General features: G+C 54.9%; 4 protein-coding genes and 1 non-coding gene across 5 annotated transcripts; 2 read left to right on the forward strand and 3 right to left on the reverse strand.

The window, feature by feature from the left end:
• Nucleotides 1–3: 3 nt before the first annotated feature.
• On the forward strand, nt 4–101 carry B0H18DRAFT_t126. The gene has a single exon. It is a non-coding gene; the product is annotated as a tRNA-Pro (tRNA).
• Nucleotides 102–795: 694 nt separating this feature from the next.
• Nucleotides 796–2,310, forward strand: B0H18DRAFT_619341 (uncharacterized protein). Its single transcript, XM_048038806.1, has 3 exons — nt 796–876; nt 930–1,734; nt 1,799–2,310. The coding sequence occupies exons 2-3, from the start codon at nt 1,095–1,097 to the stop codon at nt 2,257–2,259; spliced, it is 1,101 nt and encodes a 366-aa protein (XP_047889876.1). The 5' UTR covers nt 796–876; nt 930–1,094; the 3' UTR covers nt 2,260–2,310.
• B0H18DRAFT_619285 (clathrin adaptor mu subunit) lies at nt 2,248–5,283 on the reverse strand. The gene is made up of 10 exons (XM_048038805.1): nt 4,910–5,283; nt 4,648–4,846; nt 4,084–4,228; nt 3,892–4,021; nt 3,609–3,691; nt 3,416–3,505; nt 3,228–3,359; nt 3,010–3,133; nt 2,777–2,939; nt 2,248–2,697 (listed from the first exon to the last, which is right to left on the reverse strand). Exons 1-10 carry the CDS (start codon nt 5,106–5,108, stop codon nt 2,649–2,651), a joined length of 1,314 nt encoding a protein of 437 aa, XP_047889877.1. The 5' UTR covers nt 5,109–5,283; the 3' UTR covers nt 2,248–2,648.
• A 2,246-nt stretch (nt 5,284–7,529) lies between these two features.
• Nucleotides 7,530–9,185, reverse strand: B0H18DRAFT_1026063 (uncharacterized protein). The gene is made up of 2 exons (XM_048029790.1): nt 8,132–9,185; nt 7,530–8,068 (listed from the first exon to the last, which is right to left on the reverse strand). Exons 1-2 carry the CDS (start codon nt 8,997–8,999, stop codon nt 7,614–7,616), a joined length of 1,323 nt encoding a protein of 440 aa, XP_047889878.1. The 5' UTR covers nt 9,000–9,185; the 3' UTR covers nt 7,530–7,613.
• A 7,472-nt stretch (nt 9,186–16,657) lies between these two features.
• Nucleotides 16,658–17,691, reverse strand: B0H18DRAFT_619722 (uncharacterized protein). Its single transcript, XM_048038807.1, has 5 exons — nt 17,466–17,691; nt 17,344–17,404; nt 17,194–17,282; nt 16,834–17,127; nt 16,658–16,780 (listed from the first exon to the last, which is right to left on the reverse strand). Exons 3-5 carry the CDS (start codon nt 17,280–17,282, stop codon nt 16,765–16,767), a joined length of 399 nt encoding a protein of 132 aa, XP_047889879.1. The 5' UTR covers nt 17,344–17,404; nt 17,466–17,691; the 3' UTR covers nt 16,658–16,764.
• Nucleotides 17,692–18,333: the final 642 nt, after the last annotated feature.

The raw sequence follows: 18,333 nt of genomic DNA on the forward strand, positions 1-18,333 counted from the left end.
AATGGCCCAATGGTCTAGAGGTAAGATACTTGCTTTGGGTTTGCTAAGCGCTTAATCGCGTCACGTGCAAGGGATCCCGGGTTCGAATCCCGGTTGGGGCCTGTTTTTGCTTTTGTTCCCCATCGCCATCCCACGAGTTCAACTCAAATGGTGCATCCGCCTTAGGAGGTCCTGCAAGCCAGGACGGTACGTACAGATGCCCTTGCATACAGCTGAGCGCGAGGAGAAATTGTATGCATTGCGTGCATGTGTCGATCGCTATACCATCCATATCGCCGGCCCCACGACTAAATCACACCAAGTATGTACCACTGGCATCGTCAACGTCAACCACGAAAACACATTTCTGACTACCGTCATGCATTGGCTTATAACTCAGGCGGACGATTGAGGATGTGTGATCACACAGGTGTCCAAGTAACCGCCAAACGGCAGTGTCCCGGCTGATCACGAACCAGAGGTGTGGGAAGGATCCTCTTTGTTCAATACGGTCACTCATTGTACATTTGCTCTTTTACCCCAGTCAACCATCGTAAGATGTAGGTGATTTCTATTTCGCAAATGGTCCTGAGCATCTAATATCATCGGACAGCCCGAGCCGCAATAGTATGTCCGGTCGGATGCTCGTCGGGCCAATCTCTTTCTCTCCGCCTCGTTACACAACGCCCGGAGACCAAGCACCGCAGCTTCCTGCCGACGTCTTCACGGATATAGCCAGCTTTCTCTGGCATGACCCACTCACGCTCTCGCGCTGCTGCTTCGTCTGTCGAGCCTGGTATCACGCCGCAAAGCGCCATCTGTTATGGTCACCTACGCCGACCATCAGCACGAAGGCGGCACTCTATCGCATGTCCCGCGTGCTTATGTCCGCGCCAGGTCGGAGGCTTCTCAAGCTCAAGTATATATCTATCGAAGATGACCCGTCTCAGCCCTTCGCGCACACATTTCCTTTGTGTCTGTCCGGGACACACCTCCCAGAGCTACATATCATTCGCCTGCAGGACGTGGACTGGGACAGACACAGGCTGCATACCGACTTCTTCATCTACCTGGCACACTTCACTTCTGTCCGCTGCCTCACGCTCTCGCACTGCATGCTCCGCAGTGCAGACGACCTGCGCAGGCTCGTCAACTCCTTGCCGAGGCTCGCGTACGCGCTCAAAGGAGTCGATGTGAAGCAGTCGACTTTCGCCGTAGAACGTGGAACTGTCGATCGAGCTCGTGTCCGAGAGCTCAATATTGGTTTTCATCCCTCTTGTACCCCCTTGCTCAGCCTGTGCACAGCGTACACCTCCGTTACCTTAGTCATCATCGACCTATCTTATTTCCCGTCATTGGCCCAAGTCCAGCGCGTCGTCTCTGCATTCTCCTCCTTGAACCACCTGCGTCTAGAGTATGTGCACAAAAGTAGCATGAACACTAACAGTGCAGACGACGACATGTGGCCGCCGGCGTCCAGCATAACTCTCGCCGCAGATGCATACTGGCACTCAAAGACACTCGTGCTCTCGCTTGCAACTTTCCAGATCGATGGGCTGCCATCCGTCCAGATCGAAGCCGTCCTCCGGTGGCTCGTGGCAACTCGTAGCAGCTCCACCATCGAGGAGCTAGAAATCGGCTTCCGGGATGCACCTACGGAAAGCGTACAGTCAACCGTTGCAGACCTTCCGCAGCGGCTGGGGAGAAAGCTTGTACGTTTTAGGTGCGGGAGACTCGGTGTCTCTAAGGCTGATGGTGAGTATTTTGCTGCTCGTCCCCGCCGGCATAAAATGGCTAACGCACAACCGTCCCATCGCAGTTGCCTTCGCAGAGTACCTGCCTCCTCTGGAGTACAGCATAGGCTTGCGCACTCTCCAGCTGCACACTCGTGTTAGTGATGACAGCAAGACGCTGCGCAAGACTCGCACCACTATACTCACGGTCCTCTCCCGCATCCAGACCCCGTACCTGGAGAAGCTCGTCCTCGGGTTCACGCTAGACTTTGGATTGTCTGCGACCTCCACTGCATGTGACGAGCCCAATGCTGCGGAAATCGACCCCGCTGCTCTCGAGATCACCCACAGCATCCTCGCACGTCGTGTCTTTGCCAATCTCTCACCGCAAGGCGTATACATCAGGTTCTACGCCCCGGACGAGGCTATGAGGGTCATTTCCGAGGTCATAACGACCATTATGCCGAAACTCTTCGCCCCATGGTTCGCGAGGAGACTCGTGGTGATGAAGACCCCTGACGAAATTTCAATCCCTTATACAGAGTGACTAGCCGATGCACAGCCGCGTAGTTTCCGATTTTGGTCTCAACGATGCTGATGGCATACCCATTGTAGTCCCGATTGCGCGAATGGCTAGACGTGGACCCGCTTACAGTACTTCCTTGGGTGCATGACGGAATCGATGCTGTCCGCATAGCAGCGAAGCTAGACAGGACAGAGGCGAATAATTTATGTAGACGGGTATGAGCCGGTGAACTTGGCTGCAGAGCCAGTGTGCTCGCGACAACGCCCAGAATGAAGGGTTCAGCTTCGAGGCGCACTGCTCTGCGCACCTTGGGTAACGACCATCTCCCGCCCGCCAGCGAGTCCAAGGAAGTGGGTTCCAGAGATACACACAACACAGCATGTCTAATGACAACATCGACAACAAGGCTCTCACATCGGCACGATGGGCGCGCTTCCCTTCTCCAGCGCTGTCCGTAAACTGTCCCCGCAACGAAGTCGTCAGACATCCATCCACTCGGTCGACCACTCGAGTGAGGGCCAAAGTCTGAGGCACGCACCTATAATCATCTCCATTTTGCGTTATGTACCGCACCCACGGCAGTGCCTGGTATCCGCTCTTCTCGACGATCTTGAGATAGCGCACCTGTATACCAGACACGGTGAAGTACGGGATCTCGAACTTGACCGTGATCGGGGCGCGCTTGTCCATCGAGTCGTGCTCTGCTTGAAGATGAGTAAGACACATGCAGCGAGGAGCGAGTAGCGTTAAGAGATGAGAGACAAGACACACCTCCACGTACGCTCGGTAGGCCGAAGTGTGCTCGCATGAGGAACTCGCGCCCGCCGCCGAGTTGCTTGATCTTCCACACGAACGCGCTCTTGTCAGGGGCGTACTGTACAGAGCCTGTGCTTGCCTGTGGTCACACGTCAGTATACCGGATTATGCGCAGTCCACTGCCGCTCGTCTCCCTCCCTCACATAGCCCAGAAAAGACACAAGCCTACTCACCCTGAACTTCGGCGTATCTGCGTCGTCCGGCACCGGCACGTAGATCTCAACGTTGTTCGCCGTGCTCCGCCGCTTGAACTGCGCCTTTACCTTCACCATGTACTCTACGCGGGAGCCCTTATGGTGCTCGACCTGCGCAATCCTGGGTCAGCAAACGGCCCATGCGACACGGGAGACAACGGGCGTACGGCGGCCTCAACCCAAACAAGCGGCTTAACTGGCGTGCTTAGCCGGTAACTCATCAGCTCGAACTCGCCGTCGGGTGGGATGAAGGATATCTGCAGGGCGCACGGTTCAGCGTGGTCAGTTGCGTATGGGGAGCATGGCCTGCGTCGGCTACAACGCAGAACACGCTCTCCTAAATTTGAGACCGCCACTCACTGTCCGATCATTCTCGAACCGTGATAATCGCACGCATTGGTGGAACTTGACGTCTTCCATCTCGATTGCCTTTCCCCGCGCGGCTGCAAAGCGTATCAGCACATGCGCACTATTCACGGTTGAGGTGCAGAGTGTGACGGGGCGCGGTGTGTACGTGATCCGAGCGGTATGGGGCCTTGCTCAACGGAGAGGATTAGACACACCATCTCCCCCGTCATCATTGCGTCTACTGCTCCGCCAATGTCCTCCGCCCAGATGCATAGGTCAAAGCTGAAGTACTCACTTCGGCCCGTCGTCTCGAACATGACCTTGTCGTTGAGCCCAAGCCTGAGCTCCGGCATCCCAGACAGATAACACTTCATCTTGACCGCGCCCAGAATCTCCGAGCGCACGACGTTTCCTGTCGCGTTGACCTGCATGGCCACGGAGTAGTCGTCAGAGGCTGAACGCAGAAGCATGGCTGGCGAGGACGCACAAGCAGGTTGACACTCTCGATGACGTCCAGGAAGACCTCGTTCTTCCGGTACCGGATGCCCTCCGAACGCCACGAGACGGCGTTTGTGACTGCGATCGGTGGGCGTACTTGGACTTCGAGTTTGTATGATTCTTGGGTGATGTATCTAGCACGGCATGTGAGTCACGAACCGGGGACATGCACACCCAAGGTACGAGCTTGTAAACCCTCGAGTATACGTGAGGAAACCTGGATGGAATCCAAGCAAATTTTGGTTGTCGCAGCCGAGATATGTCGATGGCCCCGCTGCTGCGACCCTGAGGGTATAGTGGGACACAGCGCGGTCGCTCAAGGTAAAGGACCACCCCAAATGTCCATGCAAGACCAGACGCCAAGAACCTCCGTGCTGCCCTGGGAGCGGCGCTCATCGTGAGAGGCCCCAGGGAACGTCTAACCATTGAGGTGGTGTGTATGGCGATAACGTTGTCCAGACATGAACGCCAGTTTCTGGCGGGGGGCGGTCCTGGCCTTCACCGAGGGCCGTAGCTCGTACCGAACCCGGGAAGTAGAGAAAGGAGGACGCACTCTTGTAAGATCTTACTCTCCGTCGTCTGCGGGTAACCAAAGTCCATCATCTCGTCGAGCAGCTCGTATATGATGACGAAGTTGTCGCGGATACTCTCCTCCTCGAGCTCCTTGAAGTATTCGATGAGCACCGAGACGAGCCGGTGGAGGAAGAGGATGATCTCCGCTGCATTGCTGTTCCGTTTGCTCAGCGCGAGCACTACCCGTCAATCAACATGAATGGTCGACGACTGACAATAGGTGAGCAACGCGTCGGACGTACGATAGAGGTTGCTATGTCTGATGTGGAGGTAGTTCACGCCCTCCCTTGTGAAGCATGGTGTGACCTGGGCGCCCTCCTCCTCCAAATCCAGTACGATGGGCAGAAAACGCTCGATATATGCGGAGGGCACGTCGTCCCTGTATGATCGCTGGATGAGAGGCTTGCCCTTGAGGTCGAGAATGGCAATCAGGGAGGCCATAGTTCGCGCAAGGAAGGAACAGCGCCGCGTAGACCAGTGTTATCCAAGGGAGCGAATGATCAGTACGCGCCTCTTGTGAGCACACCCGACAGAGATTCCAAGGAGCGAGCAAGTGCAGCGAGCGCGAAGTCTCCGAGAGCAGCGAGATAGCAGTGCAGTATTGATGAGACGCTCTCTAACGGTCATTACAATTTGATTACGATGGCTTTCAAGTAGAGTAAGCAGTGCTCGGACTCCGCTTATCTAACATTAGTAGGTCGCACTATGGGTCGCTACAGGAATATTGAAGCCACTACTTACTGAGGCTGTCAGGCGCCACTGACGTCTCCTCGCCGACTCCCTCCACTCCCCGCAGCACTGACGGCCTCATGGTCCCCTGAGTATATAAAGTTGCACACCCCTAAGTTGCCTTCTGCACCTCGCTTACATCTGCCCTCTCCATCCGCGCAAACCACTATCAGCTCGTAGCCAACGCTCAACTTATATTGCAATCATGTCCGCACCCGGAGACTCGGTTGCCTATCCTCCTGCCGCACATGTGCCCCTCGCGCACGCCGCGCGCACGTCTAGCGAAGTAGTCAGCACACAGCCGGCACCGGCACCGACGATGAGCACTACTGCCTCTCCGAAGGGCGGAGAGAAACCCGAGAGACTGAGGGGTGGATGTATCCCGCTTCCGGTACGTCTCCCCCTTACGCGGTCTTGTCATAACATTCGTATACTGACTGAAATATTCCTCAGGGTGGAGGAACGTGCTTCATCATTCCTTGCTGCTGCTGAGCACCAACACCGCTATCAGCGACGATCCCAACCATTGGGGAGCCACGACTTACGAAGGACATCCCCGATTTCTCCATCCCGATATCTTCACGCAGTATAGGTCTCTGTAATCGGACGGACTGTAAACTTAGCCGTGGACTTATTTGCATGTTGCCACTCTCCCGCTCTACCGTGTTCGTACCAACCTTTCGCGATCCTCGTCATATCATCGGCGGTGGTGTTCCATGGCTGTAATGTTACCTTGCAGATGCCTACGCCTAATATTAGTCTAGATCCTGTCGGATTATAGAAAGAAACATTGGTCTTCAAGCTTCACATACGCGACGTCCACGCCATGCTTGATGCCATTTGCAGACGTACAACGATGCCGGTCGACCTGAACGTACTCTGAGCTCCCGCACGGACGGGCTTACCCCAAGACACCGATGTACCCCCTCCGGCGTGCGATGCATCGCGTACGTACGATTCAAGCATGCTACTGAGGTAACTCGAGCCTGAGGATAACTCGCTACCTCTTGCAACCAGAGAGCTCCTGTCGTTCGTGCGTCGCAAGCGCAACATTCTGCTCGAGCTCATCTTCGGGTCAGATCGTCTCATCCTTCAATTCCTGGTTCTCAGAAAAGATCGCGAAGAACGACAAAGAGAACGGTCGACTCAACAGTCTGACCTCCGTCGCACAAGCCTGATAGTGGTGATTGGCCGATAGATCCTCCGCCTCCGCGAGGCGGCCTCATACGAGTGAAGTGCACCTAATATATATGATCATTCGTACAGCAGCACACGGCGAATCCTCCGCATCCATAATTGTCCTTGCAAACCTCGCGTCCCTCTCCCCGCATGTCGTGTCCGTCACCCCGAAACCTGCACATACGTCCTCCGTCATTCCTAGTGTTTCGTTGTCCGTGACAAGTTGTCCGCGTAAGTTCCAAGCCTACGGCGAGGCGTATCGAGTTATGAATCTGAACGGCGATGAGTCCAGCACCGTCTGATAGCGCCAGGGATTGAGGAGACGCAAGACACGATGGTCTGCGGTCATGAGGCCTGCAAATACAAGCAAGCGCGTTGTCTATGCCGCAGACAGCCTCGCCTCTTCTGCTCCATCGTTACATGGGCATCACGGCGCGCGCCTCCCTCGCATTCATGTTTCTCCGAGTTGTGTCCTTCAGTCGTGTATGTAGAGAACTGTCTGTTATATCAGGGATTGAGAAGACGCACCGCTGCACTGTGAGCTGCGGTCATGCCGACAAATCCAAGTGCCCTGTCTATGCTGCAGGCAGAATCACCTCTTCTGTCTCCGTATCTCCACGGGCATCGCACGCGCGGCCTTCGCGTTCATCGATATCCGAGTTCTGGATCTCTGTGATGCTGGCAGGCGTCCCTAGTCGAGTAGATGAGCATATTGAGTAGGTTGCGACTGCGTCCGACTTATGGACGACGAAGTCGTGACACTCACCAAGGCCTGAGAGTACTGATGATAAGAGATTACGAGGGACGGACTGTTCACCAACAGGATTGGGGATGGGCCCCTCGCCAAAAATGCATACACAGGCGGAGGGCATCGGATCTTTCCTTCAAGTGATCCACACCGTATGCCGTTCGACCTCAGCCACCCGCCGTAGTCTGGTTCGCCCTCGACAGTGGCGGTCATGGTCCGATCTTGATGGGAACGGCGAGACCGACACACTCCGCCTGAGTGCGATTTTTTGACTGTGAGGCCTATCGTGTTCAGAACAGCTGGAAGTCGAGCCATAAAACTCTGCGATCCAGCCACGGGGCGAACAGAGTGGTTATGTGTGGCTTGATCGCAGACATCGTGGCGGTTTGAGCATTCATCCCAACCAATACAACGAGTACAGCGGCCTCGTACAACTGTTGGGAGGCTCGGAGTGCTGGAAGACGGTCAAAGACACTGCGAGAGAGGATAGTGTGGAAAGTGGAGGTGGAGCCGGGAGGGTATGTCTCGCTGACCGAGGCCTCATCGCCATCTTCAGATGTCTCGGAGTCAGACATCATAATCCAAATTTCGAGTCGCTCCAGATGCGGACTTTGGATGTCAGATAGCAAGGCACCCAGGTACCCTTGAATCCTCGGGAGTGATGGATCGACCGAGTCGAAATAGATAACCAGGTTTGTCAGTGATGTATTTGCTGTAATCCGCGGTACGACATCGTGAATCAAGTCTACGATAGTTTCAATGAGCAACGACAAGCACAATGACAAGCAACTCGAACTAGGACACTCACCATGAGCAAGATCACATCTCCACTGAAACTTCTTGAGCCCAGCTCCGGCGAGGTGCAGGATCTCTGTAACACGTGGTACAAGCTCTGTACATGGGCCATCCCTGTGTGTAGAGTAGAGCTGCAGGCCTTCCAGTTGGCTACATGCTTGCGGGGTTAACATCAAATTCAGAAGCTGTAACTGCCACGACGCGTGTACGAATGAGAGCTCGAATTCTGACAGTGAGGAATTGGGTGCATGTGCTGTGTACAGGGCCACGTCTGCCGCTGATGCAGGCTCGACATGTGAGCGAAATGGATTCTGTAGTGACAAGTTGGACAAATGGGGGAAACGGCATAAGAACTGATGAAGATGTGAAAATGAAGAGTAGGAGCCCAGGTCTAAACTTAGCTCTGTTACGTATGAGTACATGGCACATACAATCAACAAGAATTGATGGTGAGCGCCCAACTCGGAGGTTGAGCAATCAGTCCGAAGTGCGACTTTCTTGAGCTTGTTGCGCGACGAGGGACCGTAGCGGGACGCCGAAACTGGAACGAGTGGGTGCTGTAGTGTGACGTCCATGAGAAACAGATCTTCGAGACTCGGTAGTGCTTTGGAAATCCTGTGGAGTTCCGCTATACTACGAAAGCGGCACTGCCTGATGTTCAGGCTTGTGACGCTGGTATAGGCGGAGAGGAAGTCGAAGAATAAAACATGTGGTCTGGTAATCACCCAATCGCAGTTGCATAGACCCACCTCCACAAGTGATAGAAGACTCGCGGGGATGAGCATGGGCCAGATGTGTGTGAATGGCTTTTGAGGGTCCTCCCAGATGTTCAGGTAAATAAAACGCTTGCCATATGATCGGATGCTTTCTGACATAAGCATGCGTGCTGTATCGTTCAAGGCTTCTCGGGTCCGCAATTGGAGGGAATTGTGCCGGGAGACGCGCCGTGCGGCGTGGTACCAAGCGTGGCAAACGAGGCTGCACCTCGTCAGTGCGAAAGGCTCGTACACAAGGAACTCGCAGATACGATCGATCAGTTCCTGTGGAAATGGCGGATAGGTATCACTGCGTCGACGCAGAACGTTGATATGTTAAACGAGCAACGGGCTCCATGGTAATTGGAAGGCATACCTTGAGTACGTGGGTGGTCTGAAGCAATATTCCAAGAGGGGATGATGGTCGTTCAGCGGCCTGTCTTCACTGTCGACCACATCCGTCATCTGGTAATCATATCATCGGGTCGTTCCGTGAATCGCTTATATATGCTGTTGAAGAACTACCTTGCACGACTACTTTATATTTGCAGAATTCAGAGTAATATCCGAATGGCAGGTCGATGTATGCCCTATACAGAGTGTAGAAGTTTCAGATGATGTCGTACAGACGGTATTGCCTTGAAACCTTGCCTAAGACAGTCGTAAATTTGAGCTTCTTGGCAGTATTGGACGCACTCGCTCAGGGTGGTAACAGAGGATATATGGGAGGTTCGGAGCCTCGCAGATCGAAATCAGCGGTAGGCGTTGATACGCGTAACGTAGACCAGCCGCAGAATGTGGGAGACGACAGATGGCCTGCGGACTCGAGCCTGAGATAGAGAGTGTTGTCATATTAGTATGAGGCCGACCCGAGGCGATGCACAGACTCACCTGAGCCGCTGGGCCGCATTCTCTTCTAGAAGACGGATATCGTCGAACTTTGCGTCGACAGGAAGCGCGCGTGTGGTACAAGCCAGTGCATGGAAGACCGGGCTGTGTACTATTGCCTCCTATCGATGCAGGGTTCCTTCTATAGCCAATTGTGCACGAGGCCTGGCGCCGAGCGTGATGCGGGTGGAAAAACGGTCAACGATCGCAATGAAGTGCGAGGTTCAATAACCGCATCTTGCTTATTGCCCCACAGCGTCCCATCCGACCTTCTAATTAGAACGGACGGTCTCAACTGACTCGAGACATTTCAGTGCGCCATCTGAGCGCCCTTGATTGGCTGAGGCCAAGACCATACCTTTGTTTTCATTTCCCAGAATAACCCCGCCCGGCGACTGGTACGTCCGAGGCACGCAGATGGTAGACACGGCTAGATCCATAGATAGGTTGTCTTCTCCGCACGTTCAACCGAATTCTATGCATCATGTCGCTGGCGCAAACTGCTCCCGCTCGCCGCTGGGGGTTATGAACGCCTGCGTCGAAACGGAGTTCAGGCGGACATGCACATACCATGCGCGAGAAAGGGGGAGCTAATCGACTAGCCCATCCCTATGATTTACTCAATGGCTGTATCGTAGTTCTCGTATTCGGGACACTGCCAATCAAGCACGCGTGTGGACCTTGAGAACGCAAGCCACATCAGACCCGAACCGTGACGTAAAGCTGAGCAGTGCTACCTACCAGAGCGGTAGTCTGACCTGCGCACCCATGTACTTATGATAGATCCCACGAACAGATCTAGAACTACGCACGGGGAAATCCACGGGGCACGGCGACCTCTGCGTGAGCCGTGCACAGTTGGACTGCACCTGTGCATGCCGACGTAGTCCGAGTACATGACCTCGAGCGCGGCTGGTAGGACTATATGCGTGGACGCTCCCACCTCTACGGTCCGGGAGCTCGCTCTTTCGGATACTCGCCACGACGACCGGTGGTCGGAGAACATTTGCGAGCCGGAGCAGACGGACGAACACTTGAATTACCCGCGTGTCGAGTGCGTGGACTCGGGACGTGGATTGGCAGCGCTATAGACAAATGCCCGCATCTCCAGCCCAGGAGCACGTTCGGTCGGATATCCGCCACGACGCTCAGTGGTCGAAACAACCATGGGCACGCCAGGCTGTCCGGTGAGCGGGAGTTGTCATTCGTAAGTGTATACCCGTGCCATGTGGTGGAACAAAGTGGCACAAACCTATGCATCCGGTGTCATCCTCGAGCGAGCGTCGAGTTCCGTCCGTCTACGTATCATCTTCGCTGTTATGGAAGTATGACGAATCCTCGCTATCGCGCGCATCTCACTCGTTGTCGGTCAACGCCTGATCCAAGTGGATTGAACGTGTGCAGAGATACCATCATCGTTGACGTTGAACGTTGAGCCTCAGCTGGCGGTTCATCGCACACGAAGGGTTTCGTTGTGTTCAGTGCATTGGTTTTCTACGCCCTTCGTCGGCGATGTCGCCGAACAGCACCAATCGAGCATCCAAACCGTCCAGTCTTAGTAGGCATCCTGAACACCGCCTCCGAGTGAGAGATGATCTGTAAGACGGTGCCACAAAACTCACCAGGCTGCGTAGACCATAAACCGTTACGACCTCACCCGCTCTGCACGAGGGATGGTCAGCTGATGACGTAGGACAGTGGTACTTCTGATCGGAGCACGAGCGATGTATGGGAAGTGCGGTCCTCCACTAGATGGCATCCGTTCGAGAGTACGCCGACACGCTTGCGTCCTGATCAGCTGGCGACAACAGACCTCGAGGGTGCGATCCCGCAGTCGCGCGGGAGATGATGTCCTGTTCGTGGTGCATCTGTAGAGTACAGCCCTACTCCAGAAGAGCCAGCGCAATACGCACGTTGCGTCGCCGGTAGATCGTACTCATGTCCGTCCGTCTTCTCAGCATTGGCGAGCCGCAGGTTCGTACTGCGCTTGTACCGAGTTTGAAAGGCTAATATATACGGATGGCCGACGAGTGAGTGAGAGCGCGCTACTTGCTTGAAATGCAACGAGCGTTAGGAGGTTGCGTGCGGATCTTGGGACAGGCGGACGTACCACTGCCAGTGCCAACGTCGTTTCCATGCCCCTTGCGTGGACCGGAGGACCTAACAGTGAGAAGAGCGGCGACGAACGAGTGTTATCCCTGCAAAGACCGAACCATTTTCTTTTACGAGCGAACTGAGTAAGCTGAATTAACTCATCAATGAACAACTTACCTCCGGTATATCTGATAGGACACGTACCCTGTTCCCGCAATCCTCCTTCAGCTTCTGTCCAGCGGGTACGAGCCTGCAGCTCGTACCGCGCTCTCAGCTCAGGCAGAGATTGTACGTGATTCATCTGACCGGTAAGCCTTGACTGAGAAACACGAGTGTAACAGGGTACGGACAGCAGGGTTCGAACATTTCACAGCCAGTGTCGGTACTGTACATCGTCCCAAAAGGAGTGCACTGCGTAGCTGAGCCTGCGACGAAGTAGGGTAGCAGCCGGAGAGCAAAGGACATGTACACTCGACAGGCCGGCTGGGGAGGAGGCAGTCCAGCAATTCGCGGCCAGCGGCGGAGGGAGGCGTCGTTGTCGTCACGGTGACATCTAGCAAGAGGAAGAGTGATAGTCAGAGTGTATGCGGAACGTACGGATTTGGACACACCAGAGTCAGCACCAACCTTGTCGGCCTTACATGCGTATGCTCACATAGTGGCAGCCTACGAGCTCGGAGGAGGGCAGAGTATGCGTGGGACACTGGGAGGACATTACAGAAGCGCTTAGCGCGCCTGTGGCGGCGGCGCGACGAGGGTCACCGCCGCCTCCTCCTCCTCGCTCGCGTCCGCTCCCAAACAGATCTAGCCTGTGCTTGTAATCTCTTGCTCACTGGCCCGCCACCCGCCCGCGGCGCCGACGATGACATCGGCCACTTCTCATTACATGCATTCCCGCCCTTTCACCATTCCCGTTCCCCTGACTCGGTCGGTCATACCCTGCAGTCTGAAGATCTGACCAACATGCAAGGGCCGAAAAGCTCCATGGTCAGTTCTTCCCTATGTACTTATACAGTGTGCAGACTCTTACACACGCCTTCCAGTCGTTGCACCTCGGACCCCGTCCTCCGTTCCGGTGCTGGCCGCTGTCGAATTGCGTGTGCTCGACTCCCGCCTATCCTATCCTCTCCACGCTGCTCATACGACCTGCGATCCCGTAACAGTGATTGAACATAGTCGCAAACTGTATTTGGGAGCCCACTTGCGCTGGATGGAGGGCAACTAGGGGCGTTCCCGTGAGTCTCGTTCGTTCTGCTGCGCCTCCCTTCGATCCTGATGAGGTAAAGACATGCTCGTCAAATTCTTACTGCGAGCAAGCCTAGCATGCGTCGCAAGGCTGACATCGCACCCACCGCCACAACATCAGAAGGTGCGAGGGCGTCCGTCATCCCCGGCCACTGGAGGCGTAATCCCGACGTACACAGTTGCTAGGTGAAACGTACACACGCCCCTTCTCCATCCAGTCAAACTCACACTCAAAGGTTTCCCGTATTGTGCACGCAACATGACTGCGTGTTCTCGGGATCAGCTACGCCCCTTCGAAGACTATGCTAGGTACTTCCGGCTGATGGGCGAGTGCTCGTCTTCTCGCTCCCGCCACTCCCCCGTTCCGGGTGACGAGCCTACCGTGCTTCCGTCGCTTTCCCAGACCTCACGGTCCCGTCATCTATTCGACCCTTCCACCGTCAAGCATTGCATCCATGCATCTCACGCGTCTCACAATCCACGAACACGCCCAGAGCGTCAGCGGCCTGCGGCTCTCCCGCAGTAGGAGGTGCGTGCGGTCGGAAGCCTCCGCGCTGCATCCTCGGAGCCTCGGCAGGCCGCACGTCGCGGGCTTCACGTCTCTGGCACGTCTTGCGTGCCGCTACACCATCTCTGGGCGACCTTAGTACGTCCCTGGATCGTACGGACAAGGACGTCCGTTTGCTGTCCTCGTTGGGTGTAGCACGTCGGGGTCCTTCGCGGTTCGAACGTCCATCCATCATTCTAACCATCAGCACGAAGACAAACGGGCAAGGAATCTCTTCGCTCTCACCTGGCTGTACCGATCGCGACGCTGAAACGTGGACCTTACCCCCTACCCCTCTCACGCACATACCGGACTCGTACGGCACCCGGACGTGTCGCTATGCATTTACGGCCAGTCTCTGCCCCCCGAGTCTCGCCGCGGACGCGACGCCTGGCGGGAATCTCTCCTGGCTGAGCAGTGGACGTATCGCGATCCCTGTTTGCCCCTCCCTCTACTACGGCCATCATCCGACCCATGCACCAGTCCCGTGGAGGGGACGCGCGGTTCGTCGACCAGCAACGTTCACCCATCGCTAGGGATCCGTCACTTGCGAGCGATGTCCCCGCCGTGGGCCGCCATTCCGCGGCTCTTGTCGCCCAGCATAGAGCTTGGCCCTCGCTATCGGACGTGTATCTACTAGTAGACCGCGGACTCGTGTCCTTATTGAAGTCTTTTGGTCTACCGTGTGCGTACCAGTGGTTTGCGTTCCTCGTCTAACCATCAATGTTATTAATTGTGATGCCCCATGCTCGCCTCCTTGCCTCGCAGACTCGAGGCTTGGCTGATGTCTTGATGTCGTCGGATCGTATGCAAGGTCTGCGGTCCTTTATGATACAACTGGCCTTTGCGCATGCTCGGGCCTTCAAAGCTTCAGGTCTCGATGCCTCTAAAGGGCGTCGGTTTTCAGGTAACTCTCAGCTCGAAGAGACGCGACGCGCATGAAGTACAAGATCTCGACTGTATTATAGCCCCGCGCGCTACGTTGTTCGTGTCTCTCGACATAAGCAGCGATGCGCGTCGCAGCACCTGGAGGGTTCTCGCATTGCGTCGCAGTCGCGAGAATCACGCCGCTTAGGTCCATCCCATTCATCTCTAGCTCACGGGTCTTCGTGTCCCTCGTTAGGACGACTAGACCGATTAGAACATAGGATGAAAGGGCTCAGCTCCCTGAAAGTAGCTATTGGGCGACAAATCCTAAGTACACGCCGCTGCGCACTACGAATGCAGCGCATCCAATAGATAATAACTTATTGGGGGTTCAAACGTCACTACAACAGTACACAGATTCTTGCAAACTTCCCTTTCCTCCCCTCCGTACGTCGTATCCGTCTATGACACGTACTCCCGCGAATCAATTGTGTAAGTGCGACACAGCGAGTCGGATGGATTGCCGCTCCAGATGTGGTGCACTATCAAGACGCGGTGTCTCTGGCAGTCTGGCAGGCTCGTCGAGTTCGGCCTTCGATCTGAGCGATATATGAGTAAAGTGCCGTCAGATATATCAGAGATTGAGAGGACGTACGATGTTATGATCCGCAGTCAGTTCTACAAATTCACCCCCTTCTCGTTGCTAGAGGTAACTTTTCTTCTTCTCCTTCAAGGTTTTCTACCTCCGTATCTCCACTCGCATTGCTCGCGTCTCCTTCGCGTACACCGTCCTCCGAGTCATGTATCTCCACGATGCTGGCATGCGGCCCTAATCGAGCGGATGAGCATACTGAACAGATCGCGGCTACGCCCTTACGGACAATGGAGTTGTGGCACTCACCAAGGACACGGAGTACTGATGAGGAATTACGAGTGACAGCCCATTCATCGTCGGGATCGTGAGTAAATTCGAGCTGTACGACTCCGCGATCCAGCCACGGCGCGAACAGAGTGATCATGTTTGACTTGATCGCAGACATTGCGGTGGTTCGAGCTTCCTTCTGAGGCTCAGACTCCTCCAGTGAGTCGATCCATCTGATTACAATGAATACACCGGCACCCGACTCGGAGTACCAGGCCCCAGAAACTGCTGGAAGTTGGTCAAAGACGCTACGAGAGAGTATAGCATGGAAAGTGGAGGTGGAGTCGGGAGGGTCTGCCTCGCTGACTGAGGTCTCGTCCCTATCTTCAGACGTGTCGTAGCGGGTCCGAGTCAGGTAGATGTAGATCGTGAGTCGCTCCAGATGCGGGCTTCGTATGTCAGATAACAAGGTATCCAAGGCCCTCTGGATGCTCGCGGGTGATGGATCGACACGGTCGAGAGTGATCTCCAGGCGTGTCAGTGATGTGTTTGCTGTAAGTCGTGGTACGTCATCGTGGATCGAGTATCCTATAGTTTCCATGAGTAAAGGCAATCGCAATGACAAGCAACTAAGACATTTACCATCAATGGGATTATGTTCCCACTCAAACGTCTTCAGCCCAGCTCCGGCGAGACGTAGAACCTCTGTAACACGTAGTACAAACTCTGCACATTGTCGATCATGCGGCTGGAAGCACTGAAAGGAAAACCGCAGGGCTTCCAGTCTGCTACAAGCTTGCGGGGATAATACCAGTAGAATCTGTAGCGCCAACGACACAGGCATATGTTCGAATCGCAAATCCGACAGAGGGGGGTTGAGTGCATGTGCTGTGTATAGGGCCAGGTCTGCTGCTGATGCAGGCTCGACATGGGAGCCGAGCTCTGAATCGTGTAGCAACTGTAGCAACAAGCGAGACAGATGTGGGAAATGGTGTAGAAAGCGATGAAGACTCGAGAGCGAAGAGTAGTAGCACAGGTCCAACTGTAGCTCTGTCACGTAGGAGTACGTGACACATACATCCCATAGGAATTGATGGTATACAGATGGGATGTGAGCGTCCCTCGCCGGCGCAAAGCCATGAGAAATGGCAAGGCTGACACTCCCAATAATCATTTTCTTGAGCTTGTTGCGAGACAAATTGGGAACATAGCGCGACACCAAACCTGGCACGAGTTGGTGCTGCAGTGTGATCTCCGCGAGAAACAGGTTTTCGAGGCTCGGGTGTGCGGTGGAGATCCTACGGAGGTCTGCTATACTGCGAAACTGGCACCGTGTGATTGCCAGAGTTTTGATGCTGGTGTAATAGGAAAGGAAGTGGAAGAAAAGATCATGTGGTCTGGTTGCTGTCCAGTCGAAGTTGATTAGTTCCAGCTGCTCCAATCGCGGTAGGAAATACCCGGGAATGCGCATTGGCCAGATGTGGGCGAGTGGCTTTCGAGGGTCGTCTCGAATCAGCAAGGAACGAAAATTTTTGCCGTATGATCGATTGTTTTTCAACATGAGCATGTATGCGCAGTCATCCAAGGCTTCTCGGGTCTGCAACCTGAGGCTGGAGTACCAGGACACGCGCAGTGCAGCATGATACCAAGCGTGGCAAACAAGGCGGCACCTGGTCAGTGTGAAAGGATCCAACCGGAGGAGCTCGCATATGTAGTCGATCAGCTCCTGCGGAAATCGCGGATAGGTATCACTGCGTCGACGAAGCAAGTCAATATGTCATTCGAGCAACGGACGCCAGAGCAAACGGAAGGCATACCTCGAGTAGGTGGGTGCTCTGTAGTCAATTGGCACCCACGGAACATGACCTTCCGGTGGCCTTTCTTCAGAGTCGACTGCGTCCGCCATCTGGTAATCTCGCCATCGGGTCATTATTCTTCAATGAATCGCTGGTACGTCAGAAACATACCTTGCCTGACTATGTTATCTTTGCAGAACTTCGAGCGATATCTGATTTGACAATTGGCACCCTGTATAGAGCGCGGAAGTATCAGGTTATGTCGTGCAGACACCACTCCGCCGAGATCTCACCCGTGAAAACCGTGAACTTGGCAGCCGCGAGTCGGGCGAGGCAACAACGGTAAACGTGAGGATGGATGGTAAGTTCTGAGCGTCGTGGATCGCCAGCAGCGGTAGCAGCCGGGTGGAAAGCGCAGAGCAGGCGCAGAACGACAGCAGCGGAAGCGGCGGACTACCTGCGGACACGAGCGCGAGAGACAGCGTCTTTATATTGGTACGAGACCGGACCCTAGTCGAGGGAACGCACAGGCTTGCCGCGTGTTATGAGCCGCCCTGTCATTGGGGGCATATAAGGTTAACTAGAACTTCTGACCTCGAACTATTCAGTTACACAGCGCTCGGTGTTCGTGCCACACTGCCTTCTCTGCGAATATGGTTATTGTAACACCATGCATCCGTATAAAGCGTGCACATAGTAGAACACGGGACATGGAAGACCTGACTGCGGTCACGGAGTTTTGACGGACTTGCACATACCAGTAAGCATGCCAGTAAAGGGATGCTTTATCTGGACCGAGTAGTCCTGTTGCTCAAGCGCTCATGGACGAGGGACAGCGCCAACAAAACTAGGACACGCGTTGGCACAGGCTTGAGAACACAAGCCACACGCTCCGGCGGTCGCGAAGCCCGGGACACAGTCGCTTTATTGGCAGAGGATCGGTTCTAGTATCTGCGCGCCACTGGGGTCCCAGGCGCCGAGGATGCGCTGAGCCAACACGCATGAGCCCTTCGAAGCGAATGACATACGAAGGAAGGTGAATCGTGCGCGTGAATACTCAATGAGTACTTGCGACGACCTGGCTGGCAAGCCTGAGCGCAGCGGATGGTGTCAGACGCGATGACGGCTTGAATCCGCGCGTCTGCACGTGATGCACGCGTC

Source organism: Fomitopsis serialis (assembly GCF_022376445.1).
Source record: "Fomitopsis serialis strain Sig1Antser10 chromosome Unknown B0H18scaffold_73, whole genome shotgun sequence".
Lineage (NCBI taxonomy): Eukaryota > Fungi > Basidiomycota > Agaricomycetes > Polyporales > Fomitopsidaceae > Fomitopsis > Fomitopsis serialis.